A 26547-nucleotide genomic window follows, 5' to 3' on the forward strand; every position below is an offset into this window, starting at 1 on the left:
TTTTTATTTTTTTTTTATTTTACTATACCAGCATTTAAGAAAAAAACCAGAAGGTGAAGGTCGGGGTGAACGGTCAGAGAATGATATGAAAAATGCTGTTGCAAGTGTACTAGTAACCGAAATTTCTGAAAGAGCAGCATCTGACCGATGCCATATACCTGGAAGCACTATGCAAAGAAAGTTAAAAGCTATAGCAAATAATGAAACCACAAATGGGGTCTTTTAAATCAAACTTTGATGAAAGATGTGAAAAACTGTTAATAGCTCATTTGATGGATTTAGATTCAAGACTAATGCCCCTGTCCAAAACAGAGCTTTTCAAACTGGCCTATGACCTGGCAAAAAAATTAAATTTCAGTCACAGATTCAACAAAAGGACAAAAATTTCTGGAAAACTTTTTTGCCCGTTTTATGAAGAACCACCCAAATTTGACCTACAGAAAACCACAATCGCCTAATCTTAAGTGGTCTGTAGGGTTTGATAAGCCACGTGTCGAAAGGTTCTTCACCCAGTTTGAAATTCCCTTAAAAAAGCATTCCTTTCGTCCTTCCCGAATTTTTAATGCGTACGAGAATGGCGTATCGTGTGTGCATGAAAATGACAAGGTCATTACAGTGAAAGGCAAACGTCAAGTGGAGAAAATTACTTCTGGAGAGAGCAGTCGTAATGTTACACTTCTATTTTGCATGAGTGCAACCAGGCTGTTTATTCCTCCACATTTTATTCTCCCAAGGAAACGAATGAATGACAGTCTCATGATTGGTGCTCCAATCGAAAGCATAAGTTTTCCAACTTCTAGCAATTGGATGACAGCTGAGGCTTTTCTTAAGTGGCTTCGACACTTTGTTTCCTTCACAAAGCGCTCAGTGGGAGATCCTGTTTTGCTGATTGTAGGTGGACATGCCAGTCACAAGGACTTAGATGTCATCTTGTTTGCTGGGGAAAACCATGTCCATGTTTTAAGTTTTCACCCACACACTTTTCATAATTTACTCCCTCTGGATACGACGTTCATGAAACCTTTCAAAAACTGCTACAACACTGCTCGCAGTTTGTGAATGATGGCTAATCCAGGGTCAAGAATTAATGACTTCGATGTTACAAAATTGGTAGCTGAAGCCTAAAACGCAAGTGTTTCGACTAAATATTGCTGAAAATGAATTTAGATGCACTGGCATTTACCCGACAAACCCAAACATATTTACTGCTTGGGGACTTCATGGGCACTGATGTTACCAACATCATACAGGAACCTCTTCCCTAGATGTCTGATGGGGCTGTTGCTGCTATACCAGCAACCAGCAGCTCTGGTAGCCCCCTCCCCCTCCCCTCCCCCCCCCACTCACCTTGTTTCCCAGGCAGAATCTACAATCACTTCTGGAGAGAGCACCAGTTCCTCCAATGCACTACACTCAACTGAGCATTCTGTTTTTGCAATTGTTTTAAAACAGATGTCGCCTTTGCCCTCATGCAGCGAAAAGAGGTTGACATGTCGGAAAAGAAAGGCAGAGAGAAACGATATATTGACATCAACTTCAATAAAAAATATGCTGACAGACAAGAAATATTCAGAAGATCAAATGGAAAAAGAACAACAGAAAAAGAGACAAATGAAATTTTCAAAACAAGAGCTAATGATGAAAATAAGAAGAAGAAAAATGAACAAATCAGAAATTCTCATAATGGCAGTACTACACCAAGCAATTCTCAAGACGTTGTAGATTTAAAATGTATCGTGAGTGGAGAAAGCTATGAGGAAAACTGGATTCAGTGCAACAAGTGTGAAGGCTGGGCACAGGAGCTCTGTGCAGACATTGACGGCTTACTTTTGTGATCTCTGTAAGCTAAATAAATGATAGGGTAAATGAGGTGTAACATGTTACACATTATGTATAAAACATTTATTCAAAACAATCTTTTTAGTTTTTAAACATAATCTTATAGGTGTGGCTCATACTACTTGCCAATTTTTAAAATGCCCAAAATGCAAGGATAATTCTAATTACATTTCGTATTATGTTCCCTCCATATACACTCCTGGAAATGGAAAAAAGAACACATTGACACCGGTGTGTCAGACCCACCATACTTGCTCCGGACACTGCGAGAGGGCTGTACAAGCAATGATCACACGCACGGCACAGCGGACACACCAGGAACCGCGGTGTTGGCCGTCGAATGGCGCTAGATGCGCAGCATTTGTGCCACGCCGCCGTCAGTGTCAGCCAGTTTTCCGTGGCATACGGAGCTCCATCGCAGTCTTTAACACTGGTAGCATGCTGCGACAGCGTGGACGTGAACCGTATGTGCAGTTGACGGACTTTGAGCGAGGGCGTATAGCGGGCATGCGGGAGGCCGGGTGGACGTACCGCCGAATTGCTCAACACGTGGGGCGTGAGGTCTCCACAGTACATCGATGTTGTCGCCAGTGGTCGGCGGAAGGTGCACGTGCCCGTCGACCTGGGACCGGACCGCAGCGACGCACGGATGCACGCCAAGACCGTAGGATCCTACGCAATGCCGTAGGGGACCGCACCGCCACTTCCCAGCAAATTAGGGACACTGTTGCTCCTGGGGTATCGGCGAGGACCATTCGCAACCGTCTCCATGAAGCTGGGCTACGGTCCCGCACACCGTTAGGCCGTCTTCCGCTCACGCCCCAACATCGTGCAGCCCGCCTCCAGTGGTGTCGCGACAGGCGTGAATGGAGGGACGAATGGAGACGTGTCGTCTTCAGCGATGAGAGTCGCTTCTGCCTTGGTGCCAATGATGGTCGTATGCGTGTTTGGCGCCATGCAGGTGAGCGCCACAATCAGGACTGCATACGACCGAGGCACACAGGGCCAACACCCGGCATCATGGTGTGGGGAGCGATCTCCTACACTGGCCGTACACCACTGGTGATCGTCGAGGGGACACTGAATAGTGCACGGTACATCCAAACCGTCATCGAACCCATCGTTCTACCATTCCTAGACCGGCAAGGGAACTTGCTGTTCCAACAGGACAATGCACGTCCGCATGTATCCCGTGCCACCCAACGTGCTCTAGAAGGTGTAAGTCAACTACCCTGGCCAGCACGATCTCCGGATCTGTCCCCCATTGAGCATGTTTGGCACTGGATGAAGCGTCGTCTCACGCGGTCTGCACGTCCAGCAGGAACGCTGGTCCAACTGAGGCGCCAGGTGGAAATGGCATGGCAAGCCGTTCCACAGGACTACATCCAGCATCTCTACGATCGTCTCCATGGGAGAATAGCAGCCTGCATTGCTGCGAAAGGTGGATATACACTGTACTAGTGCCGACATTGTGCATGCTCTGTTGCCTGTGTCTATGTGCCTGTGGTTCTGTCAGTGTGATCATGTGATGTATCTGACCCCAGGAATGTGTCAATAAAGTTTCCCCTTCCTGGGACAATGAATTCACGGTGTTCTTATTTCAATTTCCAGGGGTGTATTACTAAATTTATTTTTACTACGTAGAGGAAAGAATTTGAAAATACGATTTTTTTCGCTCATAACTGAGTTAATCTACAAACATATTTTGTAATTTACATTTTTCCTTAAATGGCTTATGACACCCTCCGTTCCCCTGATTAAATGCCCAAATAAATACATAAATTTTCAAGTAACTTTCGATTCATCCCTATCTTTTAAAAAGCTTTTAGCGCTTTTGTGCTCATTTGATAGCATCTTTTCCTTTGGCCACACTGTAGTACTTCACTATTACAAACACGGCACGTGATCGGCGTTTTAGCGTCGAAATTGGATCGTTCGCAATCCAGCCGCCACTTCAGAAATTCATGAGGCTCTTGGCCAAGTACTGCGCCATACATGTGTCATATGGCAGTCACTGTCAGTGCTGAAGGACGATAGCTGTGGAAATACGACTGTAGTGTAATTAACACTAATCATTCGACTTCCTGAATCCCCATAGATCAGGCATTGAATGCCTTCCTCAGTGGAATCGATACATACACATACAGGATAGCAAGCAAAAATTGATTTATGGCAGAGGCAAAACATATCTGAGTTAGCACCTAAAACATCACCTTCACTTCCTTTTAACAATAAATCACCCACCACTATCGATACCACATAGTATACAATTCATGACGAGCTGACAAGAGTATTGCAACGCGAGCAGTAGGGCAAAGCTGGTAGGAGCGCACTTTTGATATAAAATTGATAGTAAATTAATTATGCAAAAATTAATTAAATTGATCAATTACACCCACCCCCTGAAGACGTCATGGGTTTCCACAGTCGGCATGTGGGACACTTCCCCCACCAGTCTGGGGAATCCTGACTCATCGCTCATCCCTTCCCTCCCCACTCTCTTCCACCACCTGGAAAATAATAGTGGGAAACTGGCTCAGTCTGTGTTGAGCTGCTGGACTGGGAAACAATTTCACCCTGTTTATTCATTTATTTAAACAATTAGGAACAATTTCACAGTGTTTATTTATTTTTATACAATTTGAGGAATGACTACCAAGTGTTCCTGGATTGTCTATAATAATTCAATTTGCTGGGATTGTATCTCTCTAACTACATCCATCTAACTACAGACCTATATCATTGACGTTGGTTTGCAGTTGGGTTTTGGAGCATATACTGTATTCAAACATTATGAATCACCTCGAAGGGAACGATCTATTGATACGTAATCAGCATGGTTTCAGAAAACATCGTTCTTGTGCAACACAGCTAGCTATTTATTCGCACGAAGTAATGGCCGATATCATCAGGGGATCTCAAGTTGATTCCATATTTCTAGATTTCCGGGAAGCTTCTGACACCGTTCCTCACAAGAGATTTCTAATCAAGCTGCGGGCCTATGGGATATCGTCTCAGTTGTGCGACTGGATTCGTGATTTCCTGTCAGGAAGGTCGCAGTTCGTAGTAATAGATGGCAAATCATCGAGTAAAACTGAAGTGATATCAGGTGTTCCCCAGGGAAGCGTCCTGGGACCTCTGCTGTTCCTGTTCTATATAAATAACCTGGGTGACAATCTGAGCAGTTCTCTTAGGTTGTTCGCAGATGATGCTGCAATTTACCATCTAGTAAGGTCATCCGAAGACCAGTATCAGTTGCAAAGCGATTTAGAGAAGATTGCTGTATGGTGTGGCAGGTGGCAGTTGACGCTAAATAACGAAAAGTGTGAGGTGATCCACATGAGTTCCAAAAGAAATCCGTTGAAATTCGATTACTCGATAAATAGTACAATTCTCAAGGCTGTTACGAACAACTTCAGTTGGAAAGACCACATAGATAATATTGTGGGGAAGGCGAACCAAAGGTTGCGTTTCATTGGCAGGACACTTAGAAGATGCAACAAGCCCACTAAAGAGACAGCTTACACTACACTCGCTCGTCCTCTGTTGGAATATTGCTGCACGTTGTGGGATCCGTACCAGGTCGGATTGACGGAGGACATCAAAAGGGTGCAAAAAAGGGCAGCTCGTTTTTTATTATCACGTAATAGGAGGGAGAGTGTGGCAGATATGATACGCGAATTGGGATGGAAGTCATTACAGCAAAGACGTTTTTCGTCGCGGCGAGATATATTTACGAAATTTCAGTCACCAACTTTCTCTTCAAAATGCAAAAATATTTTGTTGAGCCCAACCTACGTAGGTAGGAATGATCATCAAAATGAAATAAGAGAAATCAGAGCTCGAACAGAAACGTTAAGGTGTTCGTTTTTCCCGCGCGCTGTTCGGGAGTGGGCCGGCCGGAGTGGTCGTGCGGTTCTTGGCGTTACAGTCTGGAGCCAAGCGACCGCTATGGTCGCAGGTTCGAATCCTGCCTCGGGCATGGATGTGTGTGTTGTCCTTTGGTTAGTTAGGTTAAATTAGTTCTAAGTGATAGGCGACTGATGACCTCAGAAGTTAAGTCGCATAGTGCTCAGAGCCATTTGAACCATTTGTTCGGGAGTGGAATGGTAGAGAGATAGTATGATTGTGGTTCGATGAACCCTCTGCCAAGCACTTAAATGTGAATTGCAGAGTAGTCATGTAGATGTAGAATTTATAGGAAAAGCTCATCATTCTCTGCTGTTTTGGAAGATGTGGGTCTTGTAAAATACACCAGTAAAGAAGTAATTAAATCGAGAAATACTCATTCTGTGCTGAGCTGTTGGGCTCGGATGTGCAAGGATTATCTTGTTTAGATACAACATGTCCTAATTACGTAACTAACTGCTGCAGATTGGAGGTGTTGTCTTGATGGAAGATTTTCGTGTGTGTGCCCATCTCGACTTGCAGGGTTCGAGTGAGCTGGTATACAGTGTCACCAACAGACGATGTCCCACAATCCACCCAATGTTCCCACCCCCCCCCCCCCACCTCCCAGAGAAAAATTCGCAGGAAAAGACTCAATATGTGGTGGAGAGGAAGGATCTCATGACAAGAAATTCAAATCAGTTCATATTGTCATTTATTAGCCGTTCAGCATCTTTACAATGTAATTGACTTCGACAAAATACATTTTACATATTCATAAAAGTATAGTTGTTACTAATTTTACATTATACATCATGCATATATATACATACATCTTTTTAGTAAGTAATTTTTACGTTATACACACATAATCATTTTACATATACATAAATACATATAAATACATAAAATTCTTATTAATCAGAAGATTTCAGTAATAATTATTATACATTTTACATTTATGAATTAATTATATAACTTTACACATTTAGTTAATGATAGTTACACTGTTTAACTGTTCATTTCATTCAAGAATTAATTGTACAGTTTTAAAGATTTAGTTAATCATAATTACAGTATTTCATTGTTTATACATTCCTTCCAAATTACTTCCATGATATTCTTCAATTGAGTAGTATACTTTATTTTTAAACCACATGTCTAATACCTCCTTAAATTTAAAGAGGTTGAGGCTTTTGACTGATTGTGGCAGTTTGTTATATAACTTTAGACTTTGGTGTTTGTGACTGTTGTGTGTCAGTGACAGCCTAGAATACAGTATACCAAGCATGCAGTTGTTTATAATGCTGTGCAAATGTAAATTCATTCTCTGTGTAAATTGTTGCACATTTTCTTTTATGTATATTAAACAGAACATATAGAGACTTGGGAGGGTCATTGTGTTTATTAGGCTGAAGTTCTCCTTACAGGTTTCTCTTGGACCCAATCCTTGTATACATCTAACTGTTTTTTTATTATTTTTTTTTAATTTGCCATTTGAATACACAGTTTGTGCCTGTTGAATTACCCCGTAACATAATCCTATATTGTAGCTGTGACTTAAAGAATGCATAGTAACAAAGCATCAATAAACATTTGCTGACTGAATATCTTAATTTATATTGCAGAAATACCACATATGCAAATTTGCCTGTCAGATAGCTTATACGGTCATCCCTTGACACCTTTGGTCTATTTTAACTCCCAATGGTTTGGCAATATGATTTTCTTCTTTCTATACCTTCCGATTAAAATAAATTTCCTCCATTTTGTGTTTATACATAACTGGTTAGCAATACACCACACACTACATTTTTCAAAACATTCATTATTTTTGTGATTCTTGAGTTTCTTCCGGCGTATTTGATAATCAAAATATCCACGGGTGTGCTGCCGGTCTACAGTGTCCAACGGGCACAATATTTCGGCGATCATACATGTCGCCATCATCAGGTGAACTGACGGACTGAGCTCCTGTGAACGTGCCGGCACGGAGATCCGTACGCTATGGCTGCTCAGAGGGAACTGGGTTCGGTCGCGGCGGCGGCCGGCTTAAATACCCTCCGCCCGCGGCGCGCTCCCTCCGCTGTCCGCGCCCCGCGCCACGGTCGCGCTGTGGAACAGATTGCGACGGCGTCTCACATGACCGAACCCAGTTCCCTCTGAGCAGCCATAGCGTACAGATCTCCGTGCCGGCACGTTCACAGGAGCTCAGTCCGTCAGTTCACCTGACGATGGCGACATGTATGATCGCCGAAATATTGTGCCCGTTGGACACTATAGACCGGCAGTACACCCATGGATATTTTGATTATCAGATACGCCGGGAGAAACTCAAGAATCACAACATACACCTTTACGGGGAGGAGATGTACCGCAGCATGAAGAAATTTGAAAAGTTGCGTCACCGTAGATGTCGTTTGCTAAGTACTCTTGCCTTTCTAAAGAGATGTCGTTCCGAGAATGTTGTTCCAAATTTTGCTAAGGTTATGCATCACATCGATTCTGCAGCAGCTAAGAGAATCAAGAAACGAGCCAGCCTCGCATTGGTACGTGAGAGAGTGCAGTTCACCCGCTGGAGCCTTGAGTTTATCTCACAGGACTTACTCAGACTACATTTGCAACTGGCTAGTAAGTTCACTTCTTTTTCCTGGGATTGGATTGATGGTGTCACCTGGGTTGCAGCTGATTCCGCCCATAAGAAGGCAACGGGACGTCAAACAGCAAAGTTCTCACGTCTCCTTGACAAACCATCTCTGCAGGTTCCGTGCAAGTCTGTCATCAGTTTCAGTGGCATGGTGTTGAGTGATGATGCGGTCTCGGTTTTGCAGAAAGGTCTCAACCTCGCTCCCACCCCCAAGTTCACTCCGGTCGCAGAAATTGTTAGTGCTGTTGAACAGGTTGCAGCTCGACTTCCGCCTGAATCAGTTGAGGAAATACGTCGTGGAACTTGTCGTGCGTTGACGAAATCCAAGCCGATGAAGTCAAATATCACCAGTAAAGAGAGGGCGGCCATTCGTGATCTGAGGGAGCGCTCTGAAATTGTTGTCTTACCGGCTGACAAAGGCAATGCTACAGTTGTTGTCTCCCATAAGGGCTACACTGATAAGATGCAGAACCTGCTAAATGACGATTCCTACCGGAAGATCAGGGTTGACCCTACAAAGAAGGCGGAGAACAAGACGAGGTCGCTTCTCAAGGACGCAGATTTACCGGAGGATGACGCTAAGAAATTGTTACCCCAAGGTCCGGTACCGCCTATACTATATGGACTCCCGAAGGTTCACAAAGAGGGGGCACCATTACGCCCCATTGTCAGCAACATCAGGGCACCTACATATTTGTTGGTCAAATACCTGACGGGAATATTAAGCCCTTACGTGGGTAAATGCCCTCATCACATCCGTAATTCCGTGGATTTTGTTAAACGCCTTGACAGCTTCACGTTGGATGAGTCAGATATCATGGTGAGTTTTGACGTCGTTTCCTTGTTTACGAGGGTACCCCTGCGAGAGTCACTAGAATTGGTTAGTCAGAAGTTTGACGAGACGACCACTGAACTTTTTTGGCATGCCTTGACTCTCACGTATTTTCTTTTTAATGGAGAATACTACGAACAAACGGAGGGAGTCGCCATGGGTAGCCCACTCTCACCGGTGGTAGCGAATTTGTACATGGAGAACTTCGAGGAGGAAGCCGTGTCGTCATCCGAATGGAAACCTACTTGCTTTTTCCGTTACGTGGACGACACGTTCGTCATCTGGCCACATGGTACGGATAAACTCCTTGACTTCCTTACACATCTAAACTCCATACACCCCAACATCAAATTCATTCACTATGGAGACTGAAACGGAGGGTAAATTACCTTTCCTTGACGTCTTGGTCAAGAGAAGGCCCTAGGTCATGGGGTGTATCGGAAGACAACGCACACTGATCTGTATTTGCACGCAGACAGCTGCCACCACCCTTCACAGAGGAATGGGGTACTTAAAACTCTAGTACTTAGGGGGCGCACTATTTCTGACACAGAGAGTCTACCCCAGGAATTGGAACATCTGAGAACTGTATTTCGAAAAAATGGGTACTCAGAGTGGCAGATTCAATGTGCTCTCCGCCCAACCACTACAGCACAACCTGTGGAGATGGATGAAATCACGAGGGAGGAGGTAGGCACTGCGTTTATTCCATATACAGGCGCACTCTCGGGGAAAATCGCCCGCATTTTGAAGAAACACCGGGTCGGAACTGTGTTCTGTCCTCCGAATAAAACTGGTGGACTGGTGAGGAGCACCAAAGATGACCTCGGTTTGAGGAAGGCCGGCGTGTCAATGTGGCAAGTCATATATTGGTCAGACGATGCGTACCGTCGAGGATCGATGCCGTGAACACCAGAGGCACACTCGACTGATGTATCCGAGCAAGTCGGCGGTCGCTGAACATTGTTTGTCGGAAAATCACGCCATGGATTATGACCGCACGAGGATTCTGGTACAGACGTCGAGATACTGGGACAGCGTTGTTAGAGAGGCCATCGAAATTCGCACCAATGACGACCTCATAAACCGTGACTGTGGCTATAATCTTAGCAAGGCTTGGGAACCATGCAGCTTAACATTTGTTTTCAGAATTTAAAATATAGTCTTCATTTGCTTTCATTTTTGCCCCTTTAATATCAGAATTGTATATTTTTCTTAAGTTTATATATCTATTCTTGTTTTCTTGACTGCCTTGAATTTTGTCCTTCAGCATGAGTAGAAGGATTCTGATTTTATTGATGTGTGGGGTGTGCCATTTTTTTTGTATGTTGTGGTTTATGCATATTGCTAGGGTTACATCTCTTAATAATAAGAGGATAATAAGAGGGCAGTTACTGTCTAATGTATTTTTTATATTGGATATGAACACAGAAAAGCTTTCATTTATATCTTTGTCGATGGTTAGTATTCTAGCCCATTCTATTCTACTCAGTTCATTTCTCATTACTTCAGTATTCTCTTCCTAGAGCGCTCTATATGTAGTTAGCATCCTGGTATAATGAAGTGTCAGATTTCCAATTTTGAGCCATATGCCATCATGGTAAGATAGTCCTAATTTGATGGTATCCCACTCTACTTGATACCTACACACATTACCAATTATACTGTGAAGGCATGTCTCCATTCCAGTCTAGTCTACCTATTAAGATGTCACATCATCCATTTATAGGCTCACAAAACACAAGGAAGAATGTTGTCTTATTTATAAAGTAAACAAAAGATGAAACTTCTGCTGCTCTTTGACTCTCAGTAAAAACATTCGTATTAGCTCCTAATTTTCTCATTGCACTTACTTCTCAAGAATTATGTTAGAGGTTGTAATATGTTTGTCCGCAACACTTAGAGGAAGGGGTAAAGAGGTCGCATCTCAACTCCCCTTTCATAGTAGCAGTGCTTAGGTAAGATTAGATTTACTTTCATTCCAACTAATCCATAGTGAGGAGGTCCTCCAGGATATAGAACATGGCAGAAAAACAATAATAAATGACAAATATCTAGAACTGAAACAAATAAGCTTACCTTCTGTATTCTCACGAATCTACCTGTCTTTGTTGTACAGCATTTGAAACCACCTGATTTCCACGAGTAAGAGATGTCCCCCACCAAGTCACGAACCCCTGCTATATCTCTCCATTCCATTATGTTCTGATTGCACTCTTCAGCATAGTGAACGCATTATTGTGGCCAAGATAGATACGAAGCCCACACCTACTACAGTAGTACAAGTTTATATGCCAACTAGCTCTGCAGATGACGAAGAAACTGAAGAAATGTATGATGAAATAAAAGAAATTATTCGGATAGTGAAGGGAGACGAAAATTTAATAGTCATGGGTGACTGGAATTCGAGTGTAGGAAAAGGGAGAGAAGAAAACGTAGTAGGTGAATATGGATTGGGGCTAAGAAATGAAAGAGGAAGCCGCCTGGTAGAATTTTGCACAGAGCACAACTTAATCATAACTAACACTTGGTTTAAGAATCATGATAGAAGGTTGTATACATGGAAGAACCCTGGAGATACTAAAAGGTATCAGATAGATTATATAATGGTAAGACAGAGATTTAGGAACCAGGTTTTAAATTGTAAGACATTTCCAGGGGCAGATGTGGACTCTGACCACAATCTATTGGTTATGACCTGTAGATTAAAACTGAAGAAACTGCAAAAAGGTGGGAATGTAAGGAGATGGGACCTGGATAAACAGAAAGTACCAGAGGTTGTACAGAGTTTCAGGGAGAGCATAAGGGAACAATTGACAGGAATGGCGGAAAGAAATACAGTAGAAGAAGAATGGGTAGCTTTGAGGGATGAAGTAGTGAAGGCAGCAGAGGATCAAGTAGGTAAAAAGAAGAGGGCTAGTAGAAACCCTTGGGTAACAGAAGAAATATTGAATTTAATTGATGAAAGGAGAAAATATAAAAATGCAGTAAATGAAGCAGGCAAAAAGGAATACAAACGTCTCAAAAATGAGATCAACAGGAAGTGCAAAATGGCTAAGCAGGGATGGCTAGAGGACAAATGTAAGGATGTAGAGGCTTATCTCACTAGGGGTAAGATAGATACTGCCTACAGGAAAATTAAAGAGACCTTTGGAGATAAGAGAACCACTTGTATGAACATCAAGAGCTCAGATGGAAACCCAGTTCTAAGCAAAGAAGGGAAAGCAGAAACGTGGAAGGAGTATATAGAGGGTCTATACAAGGGCAATGTACTTGAGGACAATATTATGGAAATGGAAGAGGATGTAGATGAAGATGAAATGGGAGATACGATACTGCGTGAAGAGTTTGACAGAGCACTGAAAGACCTGAGTCGAAACAAGGCCTCCGGAGTAGACAACATTCCATTAGAACTACTGACGGCCTTCGGAGAGCCAGTCCTGACAAAACTCTACCACCTGGTCAGCAAGATGTATGAAACAGGCGAAATACCCTCAGACTTCAAGAAGAATATAATAATTCCAATCCCAAAGAAAGCAGGTGTTGACAGATGTGAAAATTACCGAACAATCAGTTTAATAAGCCACAGCTGCAAAATACTAACATGAATTCTTTACAGACGAATGGAAAAACTAGTAGAAGCCGACCTCGGGGAAGATCAGTTTGGATTCCATAGAAATAATGGAACACGTGAGGCAATACTGACCTTACGACTTATCTTAGAAGAAAGATTAAGGAAAGGCAAACGTACGTTTCTAGCATTTGTAGACTTAGAGAAAGCTTTTGACAATGTTGACTGGAATACTCTCTTTCAAATTCTAAAGGGGGCAGGGGTAAAATACAGGGAGCAAAAGGCTATTTACAATTTGTACAGAAAGCAGATGGCAGTTATAAGAGTCGAGGGACATGAAAGGGAAGCAGTGGTTGGGAAGGGAGTAAGACAGGGTTGTAGCCTCTCCCCGATGTTATTCAATCTGTATATTGAGCAAGCAGTAAAGGAAACAAAAGAAAAATGTGTAGTAGGTATTAAAATCCATGGAGAAGAAATTAAAACTTTGAGGTTCGCCGATGACATTGTAATTCTGTCAGAGACAGCAAAGGACTTGGGAGAGCAGTTGAACGGAATGGATGGTGTCTTGAAGGGAGGATATAAGATGAACATCAACAAAAGCAAAACGAGGATAATGGAATGTAGTCGAATTAAGTCGGGTGATGTTCAGGGTATTAGATTAGGAAATGAGACACTTAAAGTAGTAAAGGAGTTTTGCTATTTGGGGAGCAAAATAACTGATGATGGTTGAAGTAGAGAGGATATAAAATGTAGACTGGCAATGGCAGGGAAAGCGTTTCTGAAGAAGAGAAATTTGTTAACATCAAGTATAGAGTTAAGTGTCAGGAAGTCATTTCTGAAAGTATTTGTATGGAGTGTAGCCATGTATGGAAGTGAAACATGGACGGTAAATAGTTTGGACAAGAAGAGAATAGAAGCTTTCGAAATGTGGTGCTACAGAAGAATGCTGAAGATTAGATGGGTAGATCGCATAACTAATGAGGAAGTATTGAATAGGATTGGGGAGAAGAGAAGTTTGTGGCACAACTTGACCAGAAGAAGGGATCGGTTGGTTGGACATGTTCTGAGGCATCAAGGGATCACCAATTTAGTATTGGAGGGCAGCATGGAGGGTAAAAATCGTAGGGTAAGACCAAGAGATGAATACACTAAGCAGATTCAGAAGGATGTAGGTTGCAGTAGGTACTGGGAGATGAAGAAGCTTGCACAGGATAGAGTAGCATGGAGAGCTGCATCAAACCATTCTTAGGACTGAAGACCACAACAACAACAGCACTCTTCAATTAGAAGGCTGTCTAGTCCTCCACCCATCACTGACTAGGTAGAGAGCTACCACAACACGAAAAATAGCATACTATCGTAGAGGACAAAATTCACAACCAAGCGAGGTATATGTGGACTGCATGAAGAAATACAGAAGTGTAACACCTACATTTCATTAATATCAAAAAATGGTCTACAAATATCACCCTGTATATGTTCTGATCTACTTTATTGTATTCCTACAATTACTACATTAGAAATATGACAGGGTAACGGAGTCAGAGAGTTCGCTGACAGCACAGTCTCTCTCTCTCTCTCTCTCTCTCTCTCTGTGTGTGTGTGTGTGTGTGTGTGTGTGTGTGTGTGTGTGTGTGTGTGTCCTCATTATTTCTATAAGATCCAGTGGAGTAAAACCAGAAACCATAAAAACTTCACTAAGGTCACCCGGTAGAGAACTCAATATTACCACATCCCTCTCTTCTGTCTGCATGCTGACATTGAGCATATTTGGTGATCCAATACATGTATCGGTCCATGTCACTTGCAGACCTATGTAAAGTTTTATTCCCCATATTGTAGGAGAACCATATCCCACAGACTATCAGTCACAAGAGTAGATTCCTATGTTGTTCATTCATAAGCAGTTTGATACATTCTTTTTCTGCTGAAACACATCCAAGCAGTGTATGACTACAGCTTTGTACACTGCCAAACATTTTGTTTTTCCACCTTGACTCTGAAGTCCCAGTCAAGCACTAAACCAGCATTAACACCTTTCGATCCATCAGCTGTCACAGAAAGCTGAATATCGCATGGTGAAGTTAAGCTGCTCCTACAATACACAGGTTGCTTGAAATAAAAGGTGGAAGTGGTGTCTCATATTGACAAAAATATGGAAGATATCACAACACATGGAAACTGAATGACATATAAATAGTTGAAAACAAATAAATCCCCAGGCTCATGTGGAGTGACTGGAAAAAAGTGCAGGTGACTACAGCATATAAGAAAGGTAAAAGAACAGACCCACAAAATTACAGATCAATATCCCTAACTTCTGCTTGCTGCAGAATCCTGAACCATAGTCTCAGTTTGAATATAACAGACTTTCTTGAAGCTAAGAAGTTTATGTGGATGAATCAGCATGGTTTTAGAAAGCATCGCTAGTACAAAACTCAGCTTGCCCTTTTCTCACATTATGTACTGAGAACTATGGATGATGGGCAACAGGCAGATTTCATGCGTCTAGATTTTGAGAAAGCATTTGACAGTCCATTGCAGGCTGTTAACGAAGGTATGAGCATACAGAATACGTTGACAGATATGTGAGTGGCTCGAAGACTTCTTAAATAATACAATCCAGTATGTTGCCCTTGACAGCGAACATTCATCAGGGACAAGGGTATCATTGGGAGTGCCCAGGGAAGTGTGATAGGACCACTGTTGTTTTCTATATACATAAATGATTTGGTGGAAGGGTGGAAAGCCATCTGCGGTTGTTTGCTGATGATGCTGTGGTGTACGATAAGCTGTCAAAGTTGAGTGACTGTAGGAAGATACAAGACAACTTAGATGAAAATTTCAGTCTGTGTGATGAATGGAAGCTATCCCTAAATGTGGAAAAATGTAAGTTTATGCAGATGAGTGGGAAGAACAAACTTGTAATGTTCAGATAGAGTATTACTAGTGTCCTGCTTGACACAGTCAAGTTGTTTAAATACCTGGGCATAACGTTGCAAAGTGATATGAAGTGTAGTGAGCATGTGAAAACTGTGGTACGGAAGGCAAATGGTTGACTTCAGTTTATTTGGAGAATTTTAGGAAAGAGTGGTTCACCTGTAAAGGAGACTGCATGTAGGACACTGGTGCGACGTATTCTTGAGTATTGCCCCAGTGTTTGGGATCTGAACCAGGTTGGATTGAAGGAAGATATTGAAGCAATTCAGAGGAGGAGGAGGAGGAGATTACTGTTTAACGTCCCATCGACAACGAGGTCATTAGAGACGGAGCACAAGCTCGGATTACGGAAGGATGGGGAAGGAAATCGGCCGTGCCCTTTTTAAGGAACCATCCCGGCATTTGCCTGAAGCGATTTAGGGAAATCACGGAAAACCTAAATCAGGATGGCTGGACGCTGGATTGAACCGTCATCCTCCCGAATGCGAGTCCAGTGTGCTAACCACTGCGCCACCTCGCTCGGTGAAGCAATTCAGAAGTGGCTGCTAGATTCATTACTGGTAGGGCTGAACAACATATATGTGTTATGGAGATATTTTGGGAACTCAAAAGAGAATCCCTGGAGAAACAATATTGAGAAAATTTAGAGAACCAGAATATGAAGCTCACAGTCAAACGATTCTACTGCCCAACATACATCACATTAAGGACCACAAAGATAAGATATGAGAAATTAGGGCTCATACAGAGGCTTACAGATAGCCATTTTTCCCTCGTTCTATTTGCAAGTGGAACGAGAGGGGAAATGACAAGTAGTTGTACAGGGTACCCTGTGTGGCTTGCGGAGTATCTAATAGATATATATGTAGATGACTTTGCAGCATTGTGGAACATCTCCAAACAGCTCTCCAAAGGAGAGTGCCTCTACATTTAAGCCCATGTTATCTGTTTTGTCCAGTGTCAAGAGGAGGCAAACACAAAGGCGTAGGGGTCAATTAATTGTTGCTAGTTCAAACATATGGTGAATGATGGTACCCCTTAGGGAATTGGCCACAAAGGACACTGGTTGCACTGGATGTGTATGCCCGGGAGCCTCATTCAGTCTGTCAAAGAGGCTATTCGAGCAGCCATCGAGGGAACAGGATGCAACCAACTGCAGATTGTGGTGCATGTTGGAACAAATGATGTCTGTTGTCTGGGTTCTGAGGTCATACTTGGCTCATTCCAGCAACTGGCAGAGAAGTTTGAGAAGACCAGCATTGTGTGTGGAGTATCAACAAAGCTCACAATTTGCAGTATTGTCACCAGAACTAACTGTGACATTTTGGTTCTAAGTCAAGTTGAAGGACTGAACCAGAGACTTCAAAGGTTGTGACAAGCTAGGCTGTGACTTCCTCAACTTGCAACATAGGGTTGAGAACTGTAGGGTCCTCCTATGTGGGTCAGGTGTGCACTACACATTAGAGGCTGGTACTCAGGTAGCAGATTGTGTGTGGAGAGCACACAAAGGTTTTTATAGATCAGGTGGCTGTTCATCCTGTCCAGATACTGATAGCTGTAGGAAATCCAGAAGTATCAGTGTAAGATTGAAGGAAGTGCCTCCTGCAGTTGAGGGTATTAAAAACCTAATGGTAAACTGCTGAAGCATTCACAAATAAGTGCCAGAGTTTGAAGTTCTCTTGGAAAGCAGTGAAGCTTATATAATGTAAGGTACAGAAAGATGAAATACTTAACACTATTTTTAAGTGTTTGTTAACAGACGAAAATCCAGAACATCTACCCCACTTTAATCCTCAAACCACTGAAAAGATTAATGAAATAAGTATTTTCAGTGTAGTTGGGAAATAACTGAAATCATTTAAGTTGAACAAAGCTCCAAGGCCCAATGGAATCCCTGTCAAATTCTATATGGAATTTGTTGCTGAGTTAGCACCTCTTCTACTATCTACTGTAGATTCCTTAAATAAAAAAACCATGCCCAGTAATCGGAATAAAGCACAGGTCACACCCATCTACAAGAGAGGTAATAGATGTAGTCCACAAAACTACCATCCATATCCTGGACATCAATTTGTTGTAGAATCCGAGAACATATTCTGAGCTCAAACATTATGTGGTATCTTGAGCAAAATGACCTCCTCAATGCCATCCAGCATGGATTCCATAAACATTGATCATGTGAAACCCAACTCATACCTTCCTCACATGACACTAAAAGCTTTGGATCAAGGCAGTTACGTAGATGCAGTATTTATTGGTTTCCGAAAAACCATTTGACTAATTCCACACCTATGCTTATTGTCAAAAGTACAATTGTATGGGTTAGCAAGTGAAGTTTGTGACTTGACTGAAGACTTTTGGTAGGGAGGATGGAGCATGTTATCTCGGATGGAGAGTCATCGTCAGATGAAGAAGTACCTTTGGGTGTGCCCCAGGTAAGTTCATGCTGTCTGTTAATGACCCTATGGACAATATTAATAGCAAAATCAGGCTTTTTGCAGATGGTGCAGTTGTCTATAATGGAGAAGAAAGAAAGAAGCTGCATAAATATTCAGTGAGATCTTTATAAGATTTCAAAGTGGTGCAAAGAATGGCAACTTGCTTTAATTGTTCAGAAATGTAAAACTATGCAAGTCACAAAACAAAAAAGCATAGTATCTGATGATGAGTCATTGTTGGAACTGGCCAACTCGTACAAATACCTATGTGTAACACTTGGTAGGGATAGGAAATGGAATGATCACATAGGCTCATTTGTGGGTAAAGCAGGTAGTATACTTCAGTTTATTGGTAGAATACAGGTGAACAATCCGTCTACAAAGGAGGCAGTTTACAAATCACTCATGTGACTGGTTCTAGAATATTGCTCAACTGTGTGGGACCCGTACCAAATAATATGATATTGAATGTATACAGAGAACGGCAGCACAAATGCTCACAGGTTTGTTTGTTCCATGATAAAGTGTCAAGAGATACTGAAGAAACTGACCTGGAAGACTCTCGAAAAAGACATAAACTGTCCCGAGAAAATCCATTAACAAAGTTTCAAGAACCAGCTATAAATGATGACTCTAGGAATATACTACAACCTCCTATGTATCACTCACATAGGGATCATGAGGATAAGATTAGAATAGTTACTGCATACACAGAGGGATTCAAATAATCATTCTTCTGCACTCCATATACTTATATGAATGGAATGGGAAAAACCCTAATAACTGGTACAATGTGACGTATCCTCTGCCACGAAGCTCGTGGTTGTTTGCAGAGCATAGATGTCGATGTGCATTTTAACCAGGCATATCATTTGTAAATAAATTACTTGGACACACAGTATAGCTTTGCATATTAGGGCACCCTGTCAGCTGATGCTGATGTAGAGTTGCATACTTAAATGCTACATGCAAGATTTCCCATGAGTTGTGATGGATAATTCAGGTGAAAGTCTGCAATATGTTATTATCCACCTCTGGAAACAGTCAGCAGCCAAGTTGTGCAGCAGATACACAGCTATACTGCCACTGCCCTGCTTGGGCTTCCATGTTTTCTCTTTGTAGCACTATGATACACATAGAGGTCAGTTGCTTACCTGCAGTATACCCAACTGACATTTATTATAAGCTGTTAAGGCAGTGTTTGAAGTTGAGATAATGTAAAACAATATACCACACATATCTTTTAACTTAAACATGAGCATATTTTCCTTAGCATCAGAATAAAAACTATAACTTCTAGTCCTTATAATTTCATAGCAAGGCCCACAGTCACCTGAGTGTGGGGCCTGGTGAACAGGGATAGGGGGTAGTCACACATCCCAGAGCTCCAGTGGCCAGTATTATGCAGCTTGTTTGGAAAACTTTGGCCCTCCATAGAATGTTACAGCGTAGTGAGCATGAAGTTACAGAGAATCATGAGAAATCAGTAGTGCTAATGCTGAAATGTAGTGTAATATAGCATTTATCAACCCAAGTAAGGAATGCTTTTAAACATTAGCGGTTCTATTAGTTTCAACTTTTCTTCAGTTAAAGCAGTGTTTACATTGCGTCCATTTAATAGACGTCACTATATGAGATGGGGATGGGCCCCCTTCAGCCTGGACTTTAAATAAATTTCCACCCCTGTCCAATCTCCTACAGTTAATTTTTCTATCCTCTCTGAAGAAAAACTAGATATGCTGTGACCTATTTTACATGTTTCTATAAAAAAAATATGTTATTGTACCTCCTGTAGATACCTAGTGGCCAGCATTTAGTCTCTCCAAAAATTTAATAATTTTCTTAATTGAATTTTTCATGTTATATAATGTACATGTTATAACACATTTAGTTCAGATATTTGTAGTGATACATAATGATAAAACTTCTATTAAAGAAAATTAAATGTTTATTATTAGAAAATATGTACAAGATATGGGTAGAAAATGCACAGGACACAGAAAAATAAAAACTAGCTTATTAATTGCACAACCAATCAATGGAAAGTCCAGGATGGAATAACAACAATATTATGAAAAGGATAAATTGGAAAGCTATGCATTTTAGCTTTCAGCCAAAAGGCCTTCTTCTGAAGCAGAAAACACATCCACACAAACATTCACACAGGCACAACTCACATTCACATGACCACTGTCACTTATCACTATGGCCAGAGGCAGTGATCATTTGTATGGGAGTTGCACCTGTGTGAATGTGTTTGTGCTTTCCTGCTTCAGAAGGAGGCCTTTTAGCCAAAAGCTAAAATGTTTTGCAGTCTTTTTGTTGTACCTGTCTGTGGCTTATTGCCTCCTCTATATGGTGAGTAGCAATCTATCCTTTTCATAATACTGTTATTAATTGCACAAATAGATTTTCATACATCATTCTGTTCACACACAATAATCAGACCACAGAACACACATCTCACAGAAGAAAAACACAGCCACATTATACAATATGACTAGAGTATAGCGTATAAGGCACATGCTGCTGAGTGCAATGCAACTTTTTGTTGTTTGTCAGTATGTCTCAATTTTTCCAGTGTTGATTCAGTCTGCAACAGCTAATCTGGATTACTGTAAAGATCTATGGCTCCATATATTAACACTATTCATTATGTGAGAAAAAGAATCACATGTTTCCCCAACTTTCAGCCAAGCTGTTATTTCACAACAGGAATGTTCTCTGAACATCTTTTGTGGTGCTCGCGAGTTTGTTATCGCAAAATTATGTATGAACTTAGGCATCATCATGAATCTTTCTCTCTTCTCCAGTTGCTGAGCTTTCAAAAATGTACCAGCTAGCTGCAGTATGAGGATTTCACTGCTTCAAATAGTTTCTTTCTGTTTTTATTTGCCTCAAGGTTTCCTGTTGTAGGCCTGGAATGAGAAAAGAGTATACATTACTGAAATATGAAATATTTTGAATTTTCCAGATATTAGAGTTACGTTATAGGTTACTTTTTCAGATAACCAAGAACTCAATGGACCTAAAAAGAAATCATAATATGTTCCACAGCCTTGTAAGCCAAAAGCTGACTTGTAGGTAAATAAAGAACAGTTGAATATTCACGAAGAAATATTTATGTGCTATAATTATGAAAATCAGAAAAGTACAATTCATTGAAACATTACTTTCAACTAAAATCTGAAAACCAAAGATAAATGAAAAAGATAAAAAAATTAAAGAAAGTGAAAGACATGAGCTTTTGTCTTCAAAGTGTTCAAAAATGCAAGCCATACGGTGAGAATTCAAGCCTTGTCGTTCAGCATCAAGAAGTAGTATTCTGGTACTAAGCTGGCTTACTTCAAGGCAAAGCATATGAGAACATTTACAGAATTATGCTCATATGGGGAAAAGGATGAGATTGCACGGGGAGATCATTATAGGTGGTACTTAACTTTTAATTTGTTACAAAGAGTGGACAAGTATGATAAAATGATAACTGTGACCTTCTTCTCCTTAAACAATGTAAAGTGGGTGGTTAGCGAAATATGTACTGTTGTAGTCATAGCAAATACAATATTTCAAATATTGTGTAATGGAGACAGAAATGCTACCACTCTTGGAAATCTTCAAAGTAATCAGTTTAAAACCATTGTACCCATTTTCTTTCTAATTGTGTTATCATTCTTTTGGATCTAGTTTGTTCTTTCCAAAGCTGCCTAACATGTGAAATTTACTACTTGAATCAAGGAGATTCCAAAGTAAAATTGAAAATATATTACAATATGTTACATTGACATACATGCATTAGTTCATGTGGCATAATAGCAGAATATGAATGATAGATGAATATGTTGTAATTAGACAATAAACCTCTCTTTTTGTTGGTGTGGATTATATTGCATTTATCCTATTTAAATGTCAGCCAGCATTTGCTACAACAGATTTCCTTGTCCGTTTGCTTATAGGTACTGAGAAACTGTTAAAAGCTATTCTCTAAAATATTGCCAATGAGAGGGGCAAAAATCTCAACAAATAAAACATTCCACTCACCTCTTCTGCTACTTTAGCCAATTGGGCAGCCATTGACTCCCCTGTTTGCTCAACCATTTTGAAGAAATAGCCCTCTGGGAATTGTAGCAGTACATGAGGATGTGCATATTCCTATAAAAAGCAAGAAATATTATTTTTGTAATGAACATCAGCTAATGAGAATATACACAAATCAATAAATACAGTTATGAGATAACTTTGGCTACTGAAATTACAGAGTATTATAAAATAAACACAGAAACATCCGAAGAAAGATGTCAGAACCAACACATTCATTTGCCAAATTTTACAGGTATTAAAAACCAAAATAACAGCAGCTACTGTTTTCTGGGACCTGTCTAAGGTATTTTATATTGTGAATCACAATATTCTCCTAGATAACTGAGGTATAATGGAATTGGTGGTATAGCCAACCAATGGATAATATCAAATCTAACCAAATGCAGCAAGTTATATTTCATAATTCTATCAATGTAAATAGGCAAGACTCTTCTTACAAGGGGAAATCACTTATAAGGTTCCACAATACCCAATCTTAGGTCTACTACTGTTATGTTTAAATGATGTTCCAACTAATATTCAACAAAAAGAGTTAGTTCTTTTTACAGATGACACTAGCTATAGTCATAACATCAACAGAACTCTATCTACACTTCCCTTGCCCTTAATTCTTCACAAACAAACACAAATTTCTGGGCATAATTGTTGACAAACACCTGTCATGGAAAGACCATATAGACCACATTTGTAAGAAAACCAGTACAAAGTGTATCTACTGAATAAAAAGAATCTAAGCCTTCCTAGACCATAATAGTTTGAGACAAATATACTTTGGAGTGATACATCCACATCTTAAGCATGGTATTGAGATACAGGGTGGGGCACCAGCTATCTATATAGACAGCCTTTTCAGACTGCAAAAAAAAGGCAGTAAGTGATAGCCAAGGTAAACAGGAGAGAGCCTTATAGTGAAATCTTCAGAAAATATAAAATGCTACCCACCTATGCTATATACATCCTGTAGGCAACAATTTTGTGAAACAAAATCAAGAATATAATGTAACAATTAATATATGTACATAGGGACAATAAACGGGGAAAGGAAAATTTTGACAGAATTTCAAGCAAAAAAATGTTGCAGACCATAGTCCAGGTACAATAAGAACCATATTTTATAAGAGACTTTCATCTGACCTCAAGACAGTTAATTTAAACACTTTAAAGAATAAATTTTAAGTATTTATTAATGGAGAAAAGCTATAATTCAGTAGAAGATTTCAAGTTGTAATATCCCTTTGTAAAACATTTTATATAAGTTTATTTTTGCAATACAAAAATGATAATTTCTGATCTTCACACATTATATCAAAGTAAGAGCAAACATGGAAAATCCAAGATGGAATGTAACAATGTTGTGAAAAGGAAAGTTGCCACTCACCATATAGCAGAGATGCTGAGTCGCAGACAGGCTCAACAAGAAGATTGTCACAAATATAGCTTTTGGCCAGTAAGGCCTTCGTCAAAATTAGACAACAAACACACAAACACACACACACTCACGCAAATGCAACTAACACACACATGACTGCAGTCTCAGGCAACAGCGTATAAAGCATAAGTTTGTTTTTGCAACAAAACATGATAATTTCTGGCCTTCACTACTTATACCAATGTGTGCACTTACATACATTAACTAAACCTTTGTATGTGTGAACTAAAATCTATGACAATGTCCAAAAACTGATTGTCTATGGACTGCAACCAACAAATAAAATAAATAAATAAAAAATATTGTAATGAATTCAAACACACATACAGCAACAGAAGAAATGATAAATAATGTTCCTAAGAAGTTTGTGGATGATTTTCTATAAATGGTCTCTCTCTCTCTCTCTCTCTCTCTCTCTCTCTCTCTCTCTCTGTTTCAAACACAACCTATTCAGTGCTGTACATCAAGAGGTACTACACTAATGATAAATGTATCTCTTGGTGAGGAAATAATAATTAGGATGGGAACTACAAAATTACTAAATAAAATTTGTTCTGCAGCTTCTAAAACAACTTAAAGTTACCTTTAGTAGAAAAAGGGATGCGCAGTGCCACCAGCAAAAATTTTGATCACTTATCCAGTGATATAAAATGTCTGACAGACAGCAAAATTAAAGTTGAAAACAAACTGAAAAAGTTTCTCATAGACAACTCCTTCTGTTGTAGGAGAGTTTCTATTTTTGCAATAAGTAGAAGGTAGGGTAGGAATTAGTGAGTCCTGTCTGTATTATTTTTCTTTCTTTTTCTTTCTTTTTTTTTTGAAAAAAAAAAAAGAGCTTGTGAATTGTCAGCATGTAGCCAAATTTACATCTAGATGTCTAATGTGATTGCAAAATGTCTCATTCCACATCATTACAATTATTCATAAAAATGAGCCATGGAACATGAAAATAAGTAACACCAGTAAAACACTCAGCAGCCTTAGAGTGCAGTCATGTATGTGTGTGTGTGCGCGTGTGTGTATGTGTGTGTGTGTGTGTGTGTGTGTGTGTGTGAGTGTGAGTGTGAGTTGCATTTGTGTGAGTGTTTGTGTGTATGTTCTGACTCTGATGAAGGCCTTGTTGGCTGACAGCTTATTTTTTGTCGGTATTTTTGTTGTGCGCATCTGCCACTCAGCATCTCCACTTTATGGTAGGTAACAACTATCCTTTTCATAATACTGTTGATTTGGTCAAACAATGGAAAATCCAGGATAGAATGTAATAATATTAGAGAAGGAAAGTTGTTACTCACCATGTAGCGGAGATGCTGAGTCATGTCATCAGTCTCGGACAACTGAAACCACTCTCAGTGTGGTTTCAGTTGTCTGAGACTGCTGCCATGTGTGCAAGTTGCGTTTGCATGAGTGTGTGTGTGTGTGTGTGTGTGTGTGTGTGTGTGTGTGTGTATGTTTGTGTGTGTGTGTGTGTGTCTATTGCCGACAGAGGCATTAATGGCCAAAAGCTATAATTGTGTGAATCTTTTTGTTGTGACTATCGCAACTCAGTATCTCCGCTATAGGATGAGTAGCAACTTTCCTTCTCTAATATTGTTAATTTGGTCACTTGGACCCACAGAAATTTAGGAGCAGAGATGTTTTCCATTAAAGTCAAATGTTTTGTGCTTTTTACAATGATTATCAGCAACATTTGTGAAAAAATAAGGAAAATAAAATGTAAAACAACAATGGAAATACGATATTGCAGTGCCTGTGTTGTTACTGTGATGACTATGGTCCATTATGAAGTATATTCACAGTTGCATATACGAATACCGATAAGCTGTATAAGGGAATGATGACAATGAAAATTTGTGCCAGACTGGGATTTGAATCCAGATTTCCTGCTTTATGTGGGTGGTCATGTTAACTTCTTTGGCTACCTGAAGGACAGACACAATGTATTCATATAAATAATAATGATAATTTGTTTACATCAGTGGTTACTACAATGGTTTTCATTAGGTCATGAACCTTATGCTCCTTCTCCAACCCCTCCCCAACTCTCCAAAAGACTGATGTGCAGAAATTACAGAAGAAATTGTACATGATGTGACTGCTCTGATAGGACAGGATAAGTTGTGATGAGACGGGAGTAATATATGCAGGATAGCTGTTTCAGACAGCTCTTGCACTTGAGTCTTCCATAGGTTATGATCAATGGGACGAGAGGTTGTGAGTACCTGTGGCATAAGGATGGACTAGGATATTGTGTAAAGAGGGTGGGTGATACTATAACACTTTGGGAGGGATAGAAAGTATTGCGAGTAGGATGTTCCTAATTTTTGGGCATGATAATAAGTAGCCAAAGCCCTGCAAAAGATATCCATCAATCGCCCCCAGGAACCAGTTGCAGAGGAGAACTTCCATCATCACTCAGTATCATCTTGGATTGAAACAACTGAAACATATCTTTAATAGGTGATTCAACTATGAAGGGCAGTCAAATGAAAACTGAACACCAACCTAAATAGGACCATGGAATGGTTCCATTCAAAATCACACCACATGCATTAAGGTATTTATCCCAGTGGGAGATGGAATGATCAATCTCTATTTTTTAGAAAACTCAGCTGGCCGCTGTCAGCTGCCCAACAGCATCCGCTCCAGCTCTCCCTCATCCAACTGGAGCTGATGTCTTCTGCACATACCTCTCTTCTGGTGAAAATCAAGCTGTACAGAGTATGTTGCAGTGTTTCCCAAGCAAATCTGCTGAAGCGTACCCTTTGTCTGTTTGGCAGTGTGGGGGTGGGTGATACTGTGCAACAGAATGAGTCTATCTGACAGCATTCCAATAGCCTGAGGGCAAACAGCAAAGCCAACAGTAAG

General features: G+C 40.5%; 1 protein-coding gene across 2 annotated transcripts in view; it reads right to left on the reverse strand.

The window, feature by feature from the left end:
- Positions 1-20126: 20126 nt before the first annotated feature.
- The window catches only part of LOC126163187 (ATP-binding cassette sub-family C member 4-like), a 310113-nt gene continuing 303692 nt past the window's right edge, over positions 20127-26547 (reverse strand). For both annotated transcript variants that reach the window (XM_049920140.1, XM_049920139.1), the window contains exons 24-25: positions 22194-22304; positions 20127-21073 (exon numbers count right to left, since the gene is read on the reverse strand). In XM_049920140.1, the coding sequence (XP_049776097.1) occupies positions 21053-21073; positions 22194-22304 (132 nt within the window). In that variant the 3' untranslated portion in view covers positions 20127-21052. The remainder of the gene's footprint in view (positions 21074-22193; positions 22305-26547) is intronic.

Source organism: Schistocerca cancellata, chromosome 2 (assembly GCF_023864275.1).
Source record: "Schistocerca cancellata isolate TAMUIC-IGC-003103 chromosome 2, iqSchCanc2.1, whole genome shotgun sequence".
NCBI lineage: Eukaryota > Metazoa > Arthropoda > Insecta > Orthoptera > Acrididae > Schistocerca > Schistocerca cancellata.